At 37.8% G+C, this 17,100-nt stretch overlaps 1 protein-coding gene across 1 annotated transcript in view; it reads right to left on the reverse strand.

Moving 5' to 3' along the window:
• The window catches only part of CNTN6 (contactin 6), a 310,426-nt gene that overhangs the window by 111,236 nt on the left and 182,090 nt on the right, over positions 1–17,100 (reverse strand). Inside the window, 1 exon segment of the mRNA XM_070455653.1 lies at positions 15,355–15,450. Coding sequence (XP_070311754.1) covers positions 15,355–15,450 — 96 coding nt within the window.

Below are 17,100 nucleotides of genomic sequence, written 5' to 3' on the forward strand. Positions count from 1 at the left end.
CTATATGATACGGAAAGACCTCAATGAATTTTTGGCCAATCCAATGCATTAGGTTCAAATAAACATTATTTTCTAAGACTGTGGACATTTTTGCCTTTCTTTGTTAAGTCACTAGATGTGAACTACAGGGTAGATGCATGTTTTACTTAAAAAAAAACTACAAAAGAATTGTCCAGTTATACTAGTTGATATCTCTATCTGCAATATATGAGAGTTATAATTGGTCTACATCTCTGCAAAAATTATGTGTTGTCATTTTTAAAATTCTATCTAGATACTGTTGAGCAAGGGGGTTGCAGGTGGCAATAGTGGTAAAGAATCTGCCCGCCAATGCAGGAGATGCCAGAGATGCGGGTTCGATTCCTGAGTCAGGAAGATCCCCTGGAGGAGGACATGGCAAGCCACTCCAGCATTCTTGCCTGGAGAATTCCAAGGCAGAGGAGGCTGGCAGGCCACAGTCCATGGGGTCACAAAGAGTCAGAAATGACTGAAGTGACTTAGCCAGCATGCATCACTAAGCAAAGGAAAATAGTCTCATGTATTAAGGTTTCATAACTGTGGTACTAATAAAAAGGTTAAGAAATTGTATGTATTGTGAAAACTAGATGCAAATGAACTTATATCAAGGAAAGTGGAAGAACATAACTGGTTCAAAAATGACCCCCTCCCCAAATATGTGGAAGATATAGGTGTTGGGGGTGAAAAGGGGAAATATACTAGTGATGGTTAAAATGGCTTCAACTGTAGATGAACTTGGACATCACACATTTGGAAATCACAGCCCGCAGGAGAACAGTTAAGGCAACTGGGAACCTCTTATCCAGACAGAGGTTACTGTTCATGTTTGTCATCTGTACTTACGTTAAAACTAGTGGAGAAGCAAGACACGGCAGAGACAAAAAATAAAAGAAAGCTAATTATATCTATAATGTTCTCTCAGTCCTCTCCAGATAGAAGCAGACTACCTGAAACATTCTTCACTAATTGAACTGATTCAAAATCCTCTAGAGGCATGATGAAGCAAAATGAATTGAAAGCTATTTTGACCTTAAATCTGATCCATATACAAAAACTCTTGAGAAAATGCGTGCGTGCGCTGTTGTTTTAGTCGTGTCTGGCTCTTTGTGACCCTATAGACTATAACCTGCCAGGCTCCTCTGTCCGTGGGATTCTCCAGACAAGAATACTGGAGTGGGTGGCCATGACCTCCTCCCGGGGTTCTTCCTGACCCAGGGATTGAACCCATATCTCTTAAGCCTCCTATATTTCCTGCACTGCAGGTGGATTCTTTATTCACTGAGCCACCTGGGAAGTCCCTTGAGAAAGTGGGAATGTGTGAATTTTGGCATCTTTATCATCCCTTTCAAACCAAGAAAAAAAAGATAAAGTATTAACAATATACTTAGGGAACCAGATTTTTTTTTAAAGAATGAAAGAAAAGAAGATAGAAAGGAGACAGAAGAAAATAATGAGTTTACAAAAAACAGACTAAATTAAATCACATTATATATTAAATTATATATTATATATGCAATGTATTAAATTCTGACAACAATTCATAAATGATTTCAGTAAGAATAAATTCATCTGAATAGCCAGAACTCTGGTATCATTCTCAGGAATGAAGAAGATATGAGAGAAATATACAACAAAGAGGATGAACAGCAACAAAAATGACACCTAAGCATGAAACATAAAAATTCACAAAGTGTCGTTAAGCCTGTAAAATTACTGCTCAGGAATAAAAGCGATCTAAGACATGTTATTACATGAAAAGTATATTGTAAATAAAAATGGTATGATCTCATAAAAAATTATGCATTTACATGCATGAGAACTTACATGTGTGTGTATTTCTGCAAATTTTTAAATTTAAAAATTAAGAATGTATACAATGGCTTTCTCAAGGGAAGGGAAAGGAACATAGAAGACTTTCACTCTATATAATTTGTGCCTCCCATATTTGAATATTTAATTATTATGTAATATTTGTGTAAATGGGAAAAATAAACAACAGGATTAATAATGTACTAGGAAAGCTAAACACAAGAATGGGTTATCATTTACCAAAAAAAAAGATAGATAGTATTATTCTTTTAATGTTCTTTATTCTTACTCTGGACTATTCAGACTGGAGTATTATGTTTTATTCAGAGCACATTAAGAAACATGTTAAGGTGCAAATAGCTAATCCTACCCTAGCAATTTGGTTTATTAACATCTGAGTGAAGTACCATGGAATCTGTATTTTCAACAGCCTATAAATGTCTTGTAGTTGAATTGTAATATTGTGTTCAGAGTACCCATTATTGAAAGGGACCTGAAAAATCTCAAGTATATTGAGATAGGTAGCCAAAATGTAGCCAAGCCCAGAAGTTAATACACCAAAGAAAGTGGTAAGAACTTAGATTTTTACCCTGGAGGGTGGAAGTGGAGAAAAATAGCTGAGTTGTTTTCAAGGTAAAATGGCTATGACATTCACAAAGGGTTAAAAAAAAAAAAAAAAAGCTCTCTCCATTGATGTCCAGAAGGCAAAAGTAGGACTTGTGGCTGCTTGACGTTACAGTATGCTGTTTGACTGCATTAAGATACAGTGAAGATCAGTCCAAACTTTAGAGCTATTCCAGCAGAAGACTTCAGAGGTAGTAAGTTTTCTATTATTAAAGATGACCAAACAGAATGGATGAGAATTGCTTGAGGTGTTGTAAAAGAAGTTTATTTTTGCAGTGAATGGGAAGCTAAACCCATGTCTCTCTGAATGGTCTACTCCACTCTCAACATTCCTTTGAGTTTTCTGAGTCTATGCTTTTAGGTCAACTGTGCGTAAATAAGTCACTTAAAAAAAAATATGTTTTGACATTCTTGTCCTGTTCCCAGGTATTGAATCTTTGTGGGTTTTTTGTTTTGTTTCCCTTGGCAAGTCCCTACTAGGGTCTTTTATCGTTTCATATGGGCGCTTGTGTCTGAGTTTCTTTACTGATGTCCTTTGCTACTTCACTTCTAAGCCTGTTGCTCTGTCTTCACCAGAGAGATGCTCAAAGGGTTTTGTTTGAAACTGGAGAGCCACCTAGATAGTAAATTTTGCTCAGTATAAAGAGGAGGAGAAAATGTAGTTCAGGTTTCCCTGTTGTCAGTGACTCTTCATCTTTCGAACCTTCTGTGAAATAAAGACAAATCTTGAGCAAATTCCCAGGGCTGTGTTCAGCTTAGGTATCTTTAATCGATGCCTCTGTGGGAAGAGGAATAAGTTCTAGCCCTCTGAAATCCAAAGCAACTCCTTTCGCTTAACAGAAATTACACATTGCCACTGGTGCTCAGGAAATCTTTGTATACTTTTACCCTATAATCTTGTGGCCAGAGACTATAATTTTCATCTCTCCCTAGGTGGATTCATTTTTACCTTACTACTAAAGCTTTCTGATCTGTTCCTACATGTAGTGTATCCTTCTTCAATAGTGGGATATTTAGAAGCTACTTGAAGAATGTGTTCAGAAATAAGGAAGATGACATAAGGAAAAATTTCGAAAAAATAGAAGCACTTCTGTTTCATACTTGTTTCATCATTCCTACAATTTGTTTTGTGAGGTTAATTGGCTATTGCAAATATGCCTGCTATATAGGGAAGGATACTGGAGCTAGGGGTATAAATGTAATCTTCCAAAATTATGCTGTTAACATGTAAAAAGAGGCAGAACTTGAACCTTGGTCCTTCTAATGTCTAATTCTTCTTTCTTGCCATCAGACTTCCAAAAACCTCAGCATATCTGAGCCTACTCCCATCTAGGTCAGTTATTCCTCACATTCCCTCCCCTATCATACTGCCCATCCTGGGTTCAATTTCCTCAGAATCTTACGGAATAAATGATTAACCTGCTATTCTAAATTTATTCCAACAAGCTTACAGCTACTATTAGCAGGGAAGAGAACACACTTGCAAAACCTGTAGTAAGTAATTCTCCCCTCTATGAAGGTCTCTCTGGAGCAGAGATTTTAAAACTTCAATGTGCATCACAATCACTGGAGGACTTGGTAAACCATGAACTAAAGAGTTTCTCATTCATTAGGTCTGAGGAGGGGCCAGAAAATCGGCATTGCTAACAGCTTACCAGGGGGTGTTGATAGTGAGGAAATTTTCTTTGAAAATCATTGCTGTTAATGGTAAAATTCAGTCTTCTCTGGGAGATCTCACTAGGGAAGGTTTGATAGAATGGTGGTCACGTATTTGCCTTCAAGTGGTGTGTAGGAAGTTGGAGAAGAGTGTGTTCCTCAACTCACAGATTCATGGCATGTCTGGAATGGTAGGGACCTGAAATTTCTTCCAGCCCAACCCCCTCATTTTACAGGCAAATAAGCAGAAAGGAAGATGACAGTAGCTCTGAGACTAGAATCCAGGTGTCTTTTTGTACCCTTCTGTGAACTGGTGAGGACGCAAAGTTGCAAGCTCTTCCTGTCACTATTATTTTTCATCCTGCCCTCCTCCCTTCTCCCCACTGGCTGCCTTTTCCCATTCATCCAAACAGCCAGCCTGCAATGGAGGCTTTTATCTTTTTTTTTCCTGTCATCAGCCACTGCTGTGCTTAATTTGTATATTTTTTAATGGGAAAAGAAGAAAAATACCTTGCAAATTGGAAGTTTAAAATCCTTCCCATTTGGCTTTTCTTAATTAAATGTATAATTCATGAGCCACTTAAGTTGAAATCGCTGAATTTTTAAATATTTTCTCCACCATCTATGACATTTATCTGTTATTAATGATTGTGATGTATTTTCCTTGTGATGATTCAGCAGGAACATTAGAACTGAGTCATAATTGGTCTTCCCTGAGCCATTGTTTGTAGTTTCACACTGACACCATCCTCTATAATTTTATTTTTATTAGAAATGGAAGATCTGCAGTAAGCAATTGAAGACTATCTGCTGCTCTGCCAAGCATACAAAAAATCCTATTTTCCCCAGAGCCTGATTATGTTTTGACATCTTTTATAGCCCTATATCTTGTACTCTGATATTGAAAATACAAACACAAAGATATATGCAAGTATACCCATTATATGGGATGTAATTTTTATTAGAGGGGAAGCATCTCATGGGAAAGAAACTTGCAAAAATAAACACTGACACTGAGAACTTCTACTGGCACTGTAAAAGGGTCTCAAAATTGGTAGCATGTTTCTTGAGGTAGAAAATAAATGAGCAGAATAAAGAATCTGAAGCACAGTGCTCAGATTTAGTGGATAAATCCGCCCTTTGGAATATTCCAGTATGAGTGTACTTTACTGCAAATGTTGTGTAGTGCTCCAGGGTTAAATGTGACTGGCTCTTAGGTGGTAAATCATGGTTATGCTAGCTCAGTGGTAAAGACCTAATCCAAGAAGAATAATTTCTTTTCTGGGTTGAAGTCATTGATATTGGTGCTGAGCAAGTTTATGATGCAAGCCAGAAAACTGCCCTGACACCCTTATAATCACTCCTATTTGAGTTCCCATTTGTTCCACAATTACTGCTTGACCACCTAGACTTTATTAGATGCCTTTAGATTTACAACACCTCCTGTTTGGAATCATGGAGATGATTGCCTTTGTGCCCTACAAACAACCACTAAGTAAAGGCCCTCTGAGTTTCTATGATTTGTTGTTGTTGTTTAGTCGCTCAGTCATGTCCAACTCTTTCTTTTTCAACTCTTTCTTTTTTACAGTGATTCCATGGACTGTAGCCTGCCAGGCTTCTCTGTCCATGAGATTTTCCAGGCAAGAATCTTGGAGTGGGTTGCCATTCTCTTCTCCAGGACAGACAGCCAAAGGCCCTCTGAGTTCCTATGGTTACTAGCTCCCAACGAATTCTAGGACAGCTTCGGTACTGGTAAATCCTTCCTGAAGAAGGAATGAAAACCCAGGCAGCTCTGAGTAAACTTCAAGGTATGATCCATTTCTAAGGAAGCCAGGGTCAGTCATAGGGCAAAATACAGAAGGACTAGACTTTTTTCCTCCTCAGTTTCCATCCTCCATGGGTGAGCTTAAAATAGTGAACATAAGACATGGGCAACACCAGTGGATCTCCACCAGAGGTGAGTTTGATCATCTAGGGATATTTGTCAATGTCTAGAGCCACTTTCTCATTCTCACAAGTGGAGAGGGAGTGTTACTGGCATCAACTGTGTACAGGCCAAGGATGCCATTCATATCTTAACAACGCACAGGACAAGCCTTGTGAAAAGAAATATCTTGTCCTACGTTGTCAATAGTGCTGATATTGAGAAACTCTGGGTTAAACAAGTGGCAATAGGCTGTATTTGGCCACCTGATGTGAAGAGCTGACTCATTTGAAAAGACCCTGATGCTGGGGAAGATTGAAGGCAGGAAGAGAAGGGGACAACAGAGGATGAGATGGTTGGATGGCATCACCGACTCAGTGGAGATGCATTTGAGTAAACTCTGGGAGTTGGTGATGGACAGGGAGGCCTGGCGTGCTGTGGTCCATAGATGGGGTCACAAAGAGTCAGACATAATTGAGCAACTGAACTGAACTGAACTAAATAGGCTGTAACATCGGAGTTCTGTTCAATGTGCTGAAAAGTAAGGAAAATGTTTTTCCTGGGAGTGAATGAGATTCTGAATGTGGATATGGAGCATGAAATCTAGAGAAATATACTCTAAGATGTTGGTCCTACATGGAGTGGGAGAGCCATAGTCTTGCCAGTTCTGATACTGTATACCTCTGTGGATGATATTCACATATTCTCCAGTAGAGATTAGAATACTTCCTATGTCCTTATGTACTTTATTTAGCAATTATTAAGTGTCTGTTGTGGTCAGTTATGCTAGACAAAATTAGGCAGGAGAAAAACTGCAGTAGTATTTAGATACAATCCTTTGAATTCCAGACACATGATCTTGGCCAAGGTAGCACTAACCTCTTTAACACAGTTACTCTATTTTTAATTGGAGAAATTTTTCTTGAAATATTACATGAGTTGGGGTATACCAAAGGCTGAGCTGAGCTCTCAGTGTATGAAAGTGAAATTATTAGTCACTCAGTCTTGTCCAACTTTATGTGACCTCAGGGACTGTAAGCTTGCCAGGCTTCTCTCTCCATGTAATTCTCAAGGCAAGAATACTGGAGGGAGTAGCTATTCCTTCTTTAGGGAATCTTCATGACCCTGGGATCAAACCTGGGTCACTCGCATTGCAGCCAGATTCTTTACTGTCTGAACCACCAGGGAAACCCGAACTCCCAGTGTATAGTAGGCACTCATACTTTTCCAACTATGTGGTGTTAAATACTATTTACATAAGATAGCTTCTAAATTTAGTTCTTCAGACCAGACCTTTCTCCCTACACATATCAGTTCAGCTGCCTACTGGAAGTTTTTGGTCTGAAGTTAGACATTTGAAAGTTAACATGTCTTAAAACAAATCCCTGATTTCCCTCACCCCAAAACCTGCTCCTTTATTGACCTTACCCCTGCACATGGAACTTCATTCTTCCAACTGCTCAGCTTGGAGTTATCTTTTACACATCTCTTTATCTTAAAATCTACATTTAATCTTTCAGGAAGTTATTGCAGCTATACCCTCTAAATTTATCCTGCATATGGCTACTTATCCACCTGTCCACTCTCTCATCCTGGCTTGAGTCACTATTAACTCTAACCTGAATCATTGTAATCACTTTTTAAGTGGTTATATGCTTACTATCATGTAATTTCACTCAAAGGAAAATCCAAAGGCTGCAAAACATCTTGAAAGTAGTGCTTACATCTTCATCCACTCTCCTGTTTGCTCACCTTTCTTCATCCACACAAGTCTCATTGCTGTTCTTCCATCATGTCAGACGCAGTCCTACCCCAGGACCTTTGTATGTGATGTACCTACTTCCCAAACTCTTTTCTCAATGTTTCACTCATTCCTCTAGTTCTTCTCTTAAATGTCAGTGGAGGCTTCTTTGACCTCTTAGTAGACATCAGAAACACCCATTCACTTGCTACGCTCTTTATTTTTCTCCCAAGCTTTTATCATCATTGGCCATACTTATATTTTTTATTATAATTTTTACTGTAAGATTCATGGAGTGAAGGACTTCATTGCTTTGTTCTCCACCATATCCCTAAACCTCACTAAAATGAGTGGCCCTTAGTAAGTACATAATAAATATTCATTGAGTGAATATATGATAGAAGTTCAATAATAATGGTTATTATCACTATTATTATTATGCCAACAGGAAACTGTTGGGCCTATTTACCTAAAAATTTTATGCATTCGAGCAACATTCACAAAGAATATTGCCACTGCCAGTTTGATCTACCTATATACCATTTTGATATATTCAGAAATAGCAAAAACAAAAACAAACGAAAAAAACCTAATTGGTAGGAAGAGGATATGAAAATTTAGCATGTTTTCTCAATATGATTGTCCTTTTTATTCTCTAACACAATTTTGAGACTTTGCTGAGAATGATTTTCAATTTAGTTTGAATCATCAATATTTTTGTTGACGCAAATACAAATGCTGGGCTCAAACAATAGTGTTATCTTTCTACTACAGAGATAGATGCTCCTAACTACTGGCATAAATCCAATTGTTCAACAAACCTAAAAGTTGTATCTGAGGAGAGAATGGAACATTTCCTCTAAAATAAATTTTAAACCTACGATTTTTATGAGCCCAGGATTGAGAGTTTTATATCCAGAAAATAAAGAGAAAGAATGTTGCTTTACTTTCAATATGATAAAACTGTTATTTCACAGTGAAGGTGATTTTAATTATTTTAGACAACATGCATCATTTCTAAACCCTGTCATTTTTAAACAAAATTTCATGTGAGGCCAGGCTCATTCACTGCACTCATGAAGATCTATTGACTGCTTATTTTCAGTTTCATCCAATAGCTTTTGCTTCAAGAGTTTTATGTTCCTTTTAAAAATTCAGAGGAAACTCTATTTTCAGTCCTGTTGTAAATTGACTTGTGCAGAATCTTTGTTATAGGTGATGAAGGATGTAAACAAAAGCTCTCCCTTGAGCTGAGTGAGATCTAAAGGTGCAAAGACCTTTCTGCATAGCAGTTCAAAGGCCATTCCAAAGCTGTGACCCCTTCCCCCATATGAATAAGTAAAATAAATGTTATATTGCCATTTTTTGTCACATGAACCTGTGTTTCTGGGAATGACCTTAGAATTCTCTAAAGACATCATGGAGGAAAGGGTTTTATTTAGTTGACTATCCAAATTTTAGTTCTGCCAAGAACCAAGAAACTAAGTAGGAGAACTGTATTTTTCTGAGGTGTATATCCAAATTAAGGATAAAACATATAACAGATAATGGAAGGGGTTGTTAAATATTGTGTGAAGATAAATGAAGTCATAGACTACCAGCGAGAGAGTTTAGGAGAAAGGAAAATGAGGTCTAATGGGGAAAAAAAATGTTTCAATTCAGTGTGTTCTTTCCACCACACCTTCATTATAACTTACATTTCTCTGAAGTATTTTGAAGTCATATTTTAGGAGGGCGGAAAGGAGGAATGAGTCCGTCTTTACTGGCATATATTCAGTCACATTCAAGGAGCTTATCTCTGCTAAGGAAGTAGAATTATGGAAGAAAGTACACTTCTTTTCAGAATAGAGCAAATGGATCCTGTTGTGTTTCCAAAAATCACATTTCTAAGAAATACAGCAGTCGTGCCAATTTTGTGTTCTGGTATTATTGCCTAGGTTTCTCTTCTTTTCCAATGTGGGTACCTTTCTCCTAAAATAAACTGTCTGTAAATCCTCCCTTCCTAGATCTGCATTTGTTCTTGCCTTAAAAATTGTGTAGGAAACATCCATAAGAATGTCTACTCAGATCTCCTGTGGTTTATTTGAAAGAAAGGACATCCATATAACAGGACTGCTTCAGTTAGGTTTATGCTGATTATTCTATTTCATTGAGTCGTGACCAATTATTTTCATGGGAAATCCATTTACACACTTTTTTTGTTTATTTGTTTGGGTCCTGGAGCTATTCTTTGTTGGGTAAATTTCAGTGTTCAGCCTAGTTGATACTTCTCTTACTCTCCCAAAGTTTTTTTTTTTTTTTTTTTGAAGAAATAATATGTAAAACAGACTGAAATATATTTGACAGGCCTTATTAAGGAAAAAAATTGCAAGTTTTTTGTGAATACACTAGAGAGAAAGCATGAAGAATTCAGGATGTTCTGATATCACATTTAATATGATTTTTCACTTTTTACTGAACACCTTGAGGGATTCACTGCTGTGGACTAGGTACATAGACTGTACATACTAGGTACACATAAGAAAGCAGCAGAACCAAATTTTTCAAAAAATGGCATGAGAATTTCAGCTCTTATGGCCTTCTATAACTATGGAATTTGTAGCACCTTTCTTTATGAGAAGCTTTATTAATATTTACAGCAAGTCTTTGCTATTCACATACTGGATATAAAAATAAATTTGGCCTTGCCAACATTTGCCCCATCTGGTCCTAGTTGGGATACTTCTAGGGTGTGTCTTTATGACAGCCAGCTGTGCAGGCAAATATGGAGCCTTTAGAGAGATGGAAATAAAGGAAGGAAAGTGAATTATGGCTGACAGAATTCTAAAATAACCCCCATTGACCCTTGCCCACCATCTGAGTATGATGGGATTTATGAATATGGTGAGAACTCACTTCCATGTTTATGCTAGAATAGATGGCACAGTTGACTTGGAAAAGTGGCTTTATCTTTGACGGTGCTGACCTATTCAGATGAGCCCTTCCTGGGACTGGATAGGGCTAGAGAGATTTGAAGTATTACAGGGAACTGATGCAAAGGAGATTCTCTGTTGCTGGTTTTGAAAATGTAGAGACATGGGGCAAGCAGCGTGGGCAGCTTCTATAAGATGAGAGTGGCCCTTGACAGCTGGCCAGAAAAGACATGGGGACCTTAGGCCTACAACAAGGAAATGAACTCACCCAACCACCGGAATGAGCTTAAAATTACATATATATATAATCCAAGGGAAATTACAAAGTTAGACAATGTCTGTCTGTAGAGTTGGCCTGCTTTCAACTAGCTGTCCACTGATGCAATTTAAAGCTTATCTGACAAATACATTTCTTTTCTTTCTTGAGGTTTTTCTTTGCACAATTCACCCTTACCAAAAGGTGAGGAATAAAGAAGAAGAAGAATGAATTGTTTTAATGACATAGTTAAAGACACTCTCAGGGCTTTTAGCAAACTTGGAGGTATAAGATTCTTGAAACTAATAAATAACTTGAGGTTGAAGAATTAACCACAGAGTCTATCCACTGGCAATTCTTGAAGTCAGAAAGTTCTGGGTTGGAATCTTGTCTTTATTTACTAGCTGAAAACTGATTTACTTAGTCTGAGTCTCAACTTTCTTATTTTAAAGTTATTATTCTTAATTATTGAAATAGTGGGAATGAGAAATTAATGGAAAACCTTATAGTGCTTGCTGAGGGTAACAATTCAACAACTGGTAGTTATTATTGCCATTATTAATATTTAATGAATCAATTACTCTATTAATACTTTAATGAATTAATAATTCTTTGTATGATTAGAGCAAATGGTGTCAATATTCCCCTCAGTTTTGGTCTGAGAGAGATATGAAGGAAAAAAGAATAGTGTTCCAGCATTCCTATAATTGTATATATGAGAAAGCCATGGCTCTTAGAAGAAAATCCTTATAATACATGGATGAAGTCAATATTGATAACCGCCTTTGGAATCCTGCTAGAGCATTATATATTGCATAACAGAATTTGGTATCAGTCAAATTTGTCATAATTTGCATGCACCAGGTACTCATTATTCAGTTAGACTTAATTTCAGGTAGGTTTTGTATATCTGTGAGTTAATTTCATGACGTTAAATAGGTACTGTTATAATGAAAGCTATGCATGCTTTAAAAGTTTGATGCATGAGGCAGGGCGCTCAGGGCTGGTACACTGGGATGACCCGGAGGGATGGGATGAGGAGGGAGGTGGGAGGGAGGGTCAGAATAGGGAAGACATGTACATCCATGGCTGATTCATGTGAATGTATGACAAAAACCACCACAATATTGTAAAGTAATTAGCCTCCAATTAAAATTTTTAAAAAAGAAAAAAAAAATCAACATATACTTCTTCATTGGTAGGTGACAAGGTGACCAAGGAAACCTTCTCCTACTTTACTGCCTTTTTAAAATATATGACATTCATTTAGAAATATTTTACATGTCTGCTGTTCCTATTTACAGTAAACAAAGTTGAAACTAGTCTATGATTCTGTCAGGTCTCTTTGGCCAATGTCGGAGTATAAAATGGCATAGACCGACAGTACAAACAAACACAATTTGCATGTTTTGTCTCAGATTATGGTACTGGAAAATAACCTTACTATTGTTAAAAAATGGAGCCCCTGGTGGCTCAGATGGTCAAGAGTCTGCCTGCAGCGTGGGAGACCCAGGTTCTATCTCTGTGTCGGGAAGATCCCCTGGAGAAAGAAATGGCAACCCACTCCAGTATTCTTGCCTGGAGAATCCAATGGATGGAGGAGGAGCCTGGCAGGCTACAGTCCATTGGGTCGCAAAGAGTTGGACACGACTGAGCAACTTCACATTCACTTTTTTTTTTTATTGTTAAAAAATAAGCATTATCAAATTTTTGCATGCTCTGGAATATTATCATTTTATCAGGTAACATTGAAAGTATTGTAACTCTTCCCTAACGCTAGTGAGCAAAGTGACATACCACTCTATAATAATATTGAATAAAAATATTGCTAACTTCCAATTAGGGTTTTTTTCTTTCTTTTTGTGTTAACATTTCACAAGATTGTATGAAACTGAAAGTAATGGCAAAAATAACTTCAAGTTTTTAAAGAATCATAAATAATATTTGTTTTAATATTAGAAGAAAAGTTCTTTTCACTTATTTCTTAAAATTTGTACATCTGTTTCCAAAAATCCTCCTATTCTAAAGTGGAAATCAATTATAAGAGACATTGATGGTTAGGATCTATCCAGGGTCTTGGACCCAGACTGCATGGATTTGAGTATGGCTTCATGCTTATAAGATTCATGACATTGGACCATTTACTTATCCTCCCTGTATCTTACTGTTCTCATCCATAGAAAAAGAATCATCATAGTATCTCCCTCGACTAGTAGTTCTACAGATTTAAAAATCTAATACATATAGAGTATTTATATCTGTACTGTGTAAGTACTTGCTATTATTATTAAACTAACTATAACATTACTTCAAAAAACTAAGATCACGTAATCTGGACCCATCACTTCATGGCAAATAGATAGGGAAACAATGGAAATAGTGACATACTTTATTTTCATATGGTAATTTTGGGCTCCAAAATCACTGCTGATTGTGACTGCAGCCATGAAATTAAAAGACGCTTGTTCCTTGGAAGAAAAGCTATGACCAACCTAGACAGCATATTAAAAAGCAGAGACATTACTTTTCCAACAAAGGTCCGTCTAGTCAAAGCTATGATTTTTCCAGTAGTCATGTATGGATGTGAGAGTTGGACTAGAAAGCTGAGCACTGAAGAATTGATGCTTTTGAACTGTGGTGTTGGAGAAGACTCTTGAGAGTCTCCTAGACTGCAAGGAAATCCAACCAGTCCATCCTAAAGGAAATCAGTCTTGAATATTCATTGGAAGGACTGATGCTGAAGCTGAAACTCCAATATTTTGGCCACCTAATATGAAGAACTGACTCCTTGGAAAAGACCCTGATGCTGGGAAAAATTGAAGGCAGGAGGAGAAGGGGACGACAGAGGATGAGATGGTTGGATGGTATCACTGACCTGATGGACACGAGTTTGAGCAGGCCTCGGGAGTTGGTGATGGACAGGGAAGCCTGGTGTGCTGCAGTCCATGGGGTCGCAAAGAGTCAGATACGACTGAGCGACTGAACTGAACTGAAACATAGTGTGGCTTTCCTCTCATAGCTCAGTTGGTAAAGAATCTGCCTGCAATGCAGGAGACCCCGATTCAACTCCTAGGGTGGGAAGATCCCCTGGAGATTAGATAGGCTGCCCACTCCAGTATTCTTGGGTTTCCCTTGTGGCTCAGCTGGTAAAGAATCCGCCTGCAATGCGGGAGACCTGGGTTGGATGTCTGGGTTGGGACGATCCCCTGGAGACAGGAAAGCCCTGGAGACAGGAAAGGCTACCCCCTCCAGTATTCTGGCCTGGAGAATTCCAAGGGCTGTATCGTCCACAGGGTCGCAAAGAGTAGGACATGACTAAGAGACTTTCACTTTCCCTTTCATAACATAGTGTGATATTGGATTGTACTAACTGAAATGACTTTATGGATATTTTTACACTGACTTCCTCCAGGATCATAGTTGGCTGAGAATCTACCAAATTGTACCAAGCCATCCAGATTTTAAGAAATTGCAGCCCCAGTGGGGTGAGAATCAGTGGGTGTTTTAGATCCCTGGCAACTGGATAGTTCATCGGTTAATCCAGATTCTTCCAAAGCAGAGAATGGCATTTACTGCTTACCGTTCACCATTGCCAGGAGATAATCTGATTTGGTGCCCCGTAACATTCTCTTCCAATTAAAGGGGCAACTTTCCTCTTCCAATAGTTAACATGAGGTTTCCAGAACAACTGTTGGAATTTGCTTCTCCGTGGAACCCAGTAATAAAAACAAAATGACAATCCCAGCTTTCTTTTTAAAATAAAATACTGGCCATTAAATTAATTGGTTTTAGCTCGGGCTTCCCTGGTGGCTCAGAAGGTAAAGCGTCTACCTGCAATGTGGGAGACCTGGGTTCGATCCCTGGGTCAGGAAGAACCCCTGGAGAAGGAAATGGCAACCCACTCCAGTACTCTTGCCTGGAAAATTTCATGGATGGAGGAGCCTGGTGGGCTATAGTCCATGGGGTCACAAAGAGTCGGACATGACTGAGCAACTTCACTTTTCACACTTTCATTAGCACATTTAAAACTCATGACTGAACTATAGTATAGGCATCAGTTAGTATCTCTACTTTACAGCGGAGGAAATTGAGCCTAAAAAGGTTAAACAAATCGTTCTTTGTCATGTAGGGTGAACAGATTACAGCTGTGATCATTTCACTGCAAAGCCCCAATGCTCACACATGTGCACAGGGCCATACTGCCTCTCTTTAAGGACATATCTGTTGAGTGAGTGAGTGAATACATGTTTTTAAAAGAAAAGATTTGGATTAGGACTTGATGCAGCAGGATGGGCCGGAAGAACTTTCATAGTCCCTTAGATTTGATGGAGGGCTAGCAATGGCACTAAGGACCGCTGTGCCTACTTTATTCCCCGAGTTGCTGAATTAATGGTGTGACCCAAAGTAACCATACCTCCAAAGTGTGGGGGTGGGCCGCAGAGAAGCACCACACCCTGACCTTCTCGGACGGACACTGTGCTTCTTGTTTTGGTTTCAAAGTCTTCGATATCTTGAAAAACAGAAAAGCAGGTTTAGAACTAATTGTTTTGCAGAACAAAATTTTAAGAAGAAAAAACTGGCAACAGCAATGAATACTAACACTTGTCTGACCAGAAGATTTAGTTGATAATCAATCAATGTACACTGGTTATCCCTCTCAAAATTTTGTCTTTGCTTTTTTTATTTTAATACAACTATGCAGAATATATGATATAGACAGAATATATGATAAAGACATTTATTAACATAACTCACTATTTGTTTTTATCTCACAGGCAGCCAAAGCTCAACAGGAAATCTTTTAAACGCAGCACACATTTACTTTTCCTGCCCAAGGAAGGCATGATTTAAAAGAGGTATGTGGCAAGTTTGCTGCCGTCTTCTAGCATTTTAGATTAATGGTAACCATTTTGATATGAGGATGAAGCCTGTGAGAGCTTAGCTTGGAATGTCGTGAGGGAAAGAATTATATGTGACTGAACCAACAAGAAAAAAGGTAAATCTTCTTATTTCTCTTGATCTACTCCTTCACAAAGCAGCTTCATGGTCCTACTTGGAGTGTTGTAATTTCCTACAACACCGAAGAATCATAGACATTCAGTGTGGGAAGAGAGCTTACTAACTGTTGTTAAGCTATCCATCTGAGCTACAAATCATGCAACATTCCTAGAAAAAGGTCGCCCAGCCTCTAGAAAGGGCTAAACTGTTTAACTTGTCTGAACCTTAGTTTCTTTGCCTGCAAAATCACTTGTATTCATTCATTCATTCAGTCAGTCAGTGATTTAACGAATTTGTATTGAATACCCACTAAAAGATAGGAAGAGTATTAAGGGTAAAGGATGTATTAGTAAATAAAGCAGACACAGACTTTGCGCTTATTATATTCACTAATGGTAAAAGTAGAAGACCAATTACAAAACATATATATAGATATATATACACATACATATAAATATGATTTACATGTTGTAATAATTGTTGTAGAGACTGCTAATTGTCTACCAAAATCTACTGCCGTTTCTTTCACAGTAATAGGTTTATAGGTTTATAGAATAAATACTACACTTTTCTAACCAAAGATACTTTTCCCAGACATCTTTTGCAGCTGAACAGAAAAAGTAGAAACTCACATTTTGTGAACTTTCACCTATTATGTTTGAGAGGAAATATCCAAAAAATTTGTTGTTCTCCATCTACACACCAAGTGTTAACACCATCTAGATGGCCACTGGCATGAGAAATATAATTGTATTTCTCACACTCTTTATCTCTCCAAGTATTATTTCCCAAATGAGTGTTCTTTTTGTACACTTTGCTTCCTGCTAATGAATGACAATTTAAAAAAGTAAATCACTAGACCTGATAGGTAAATTTCATATATATATATATATATATATATATATATATATATATATATAGTGAAGGACATGTGTAAGATGGCAGGGTAGAAGGATGTGCACACATCTGCTGTGAGAACTCCAAAACTACAACTCACTATTGAACAACCATCAACTGGAAAATGTTGGATCCCACAAAAAAAAGATAACCCATGTCCAAGGGCAAAGGAGAAGCCCCTGCAAGATGGTAGGAGGGATGAAATCACATTTAGAATCAAACCCCTTTCCCACCAGAGATGCTCAGAGGGCTCAAACTAACCTTG

Source organism: Odocoileus virginianus, chromosome 26, assembly GCF_023699985.2.
Source record: "Odocoileus virginianus isolate 20LAN1187 ecotype Illinois chromosome 26, Ovbor_1.2, whole genome shotgun sequence".
NCBI lineage: Eukaryota > Metazoa > Chordata > Mammalia > Artiodactyla > Cervidae > Odocoileus > Odocoileus virginianus.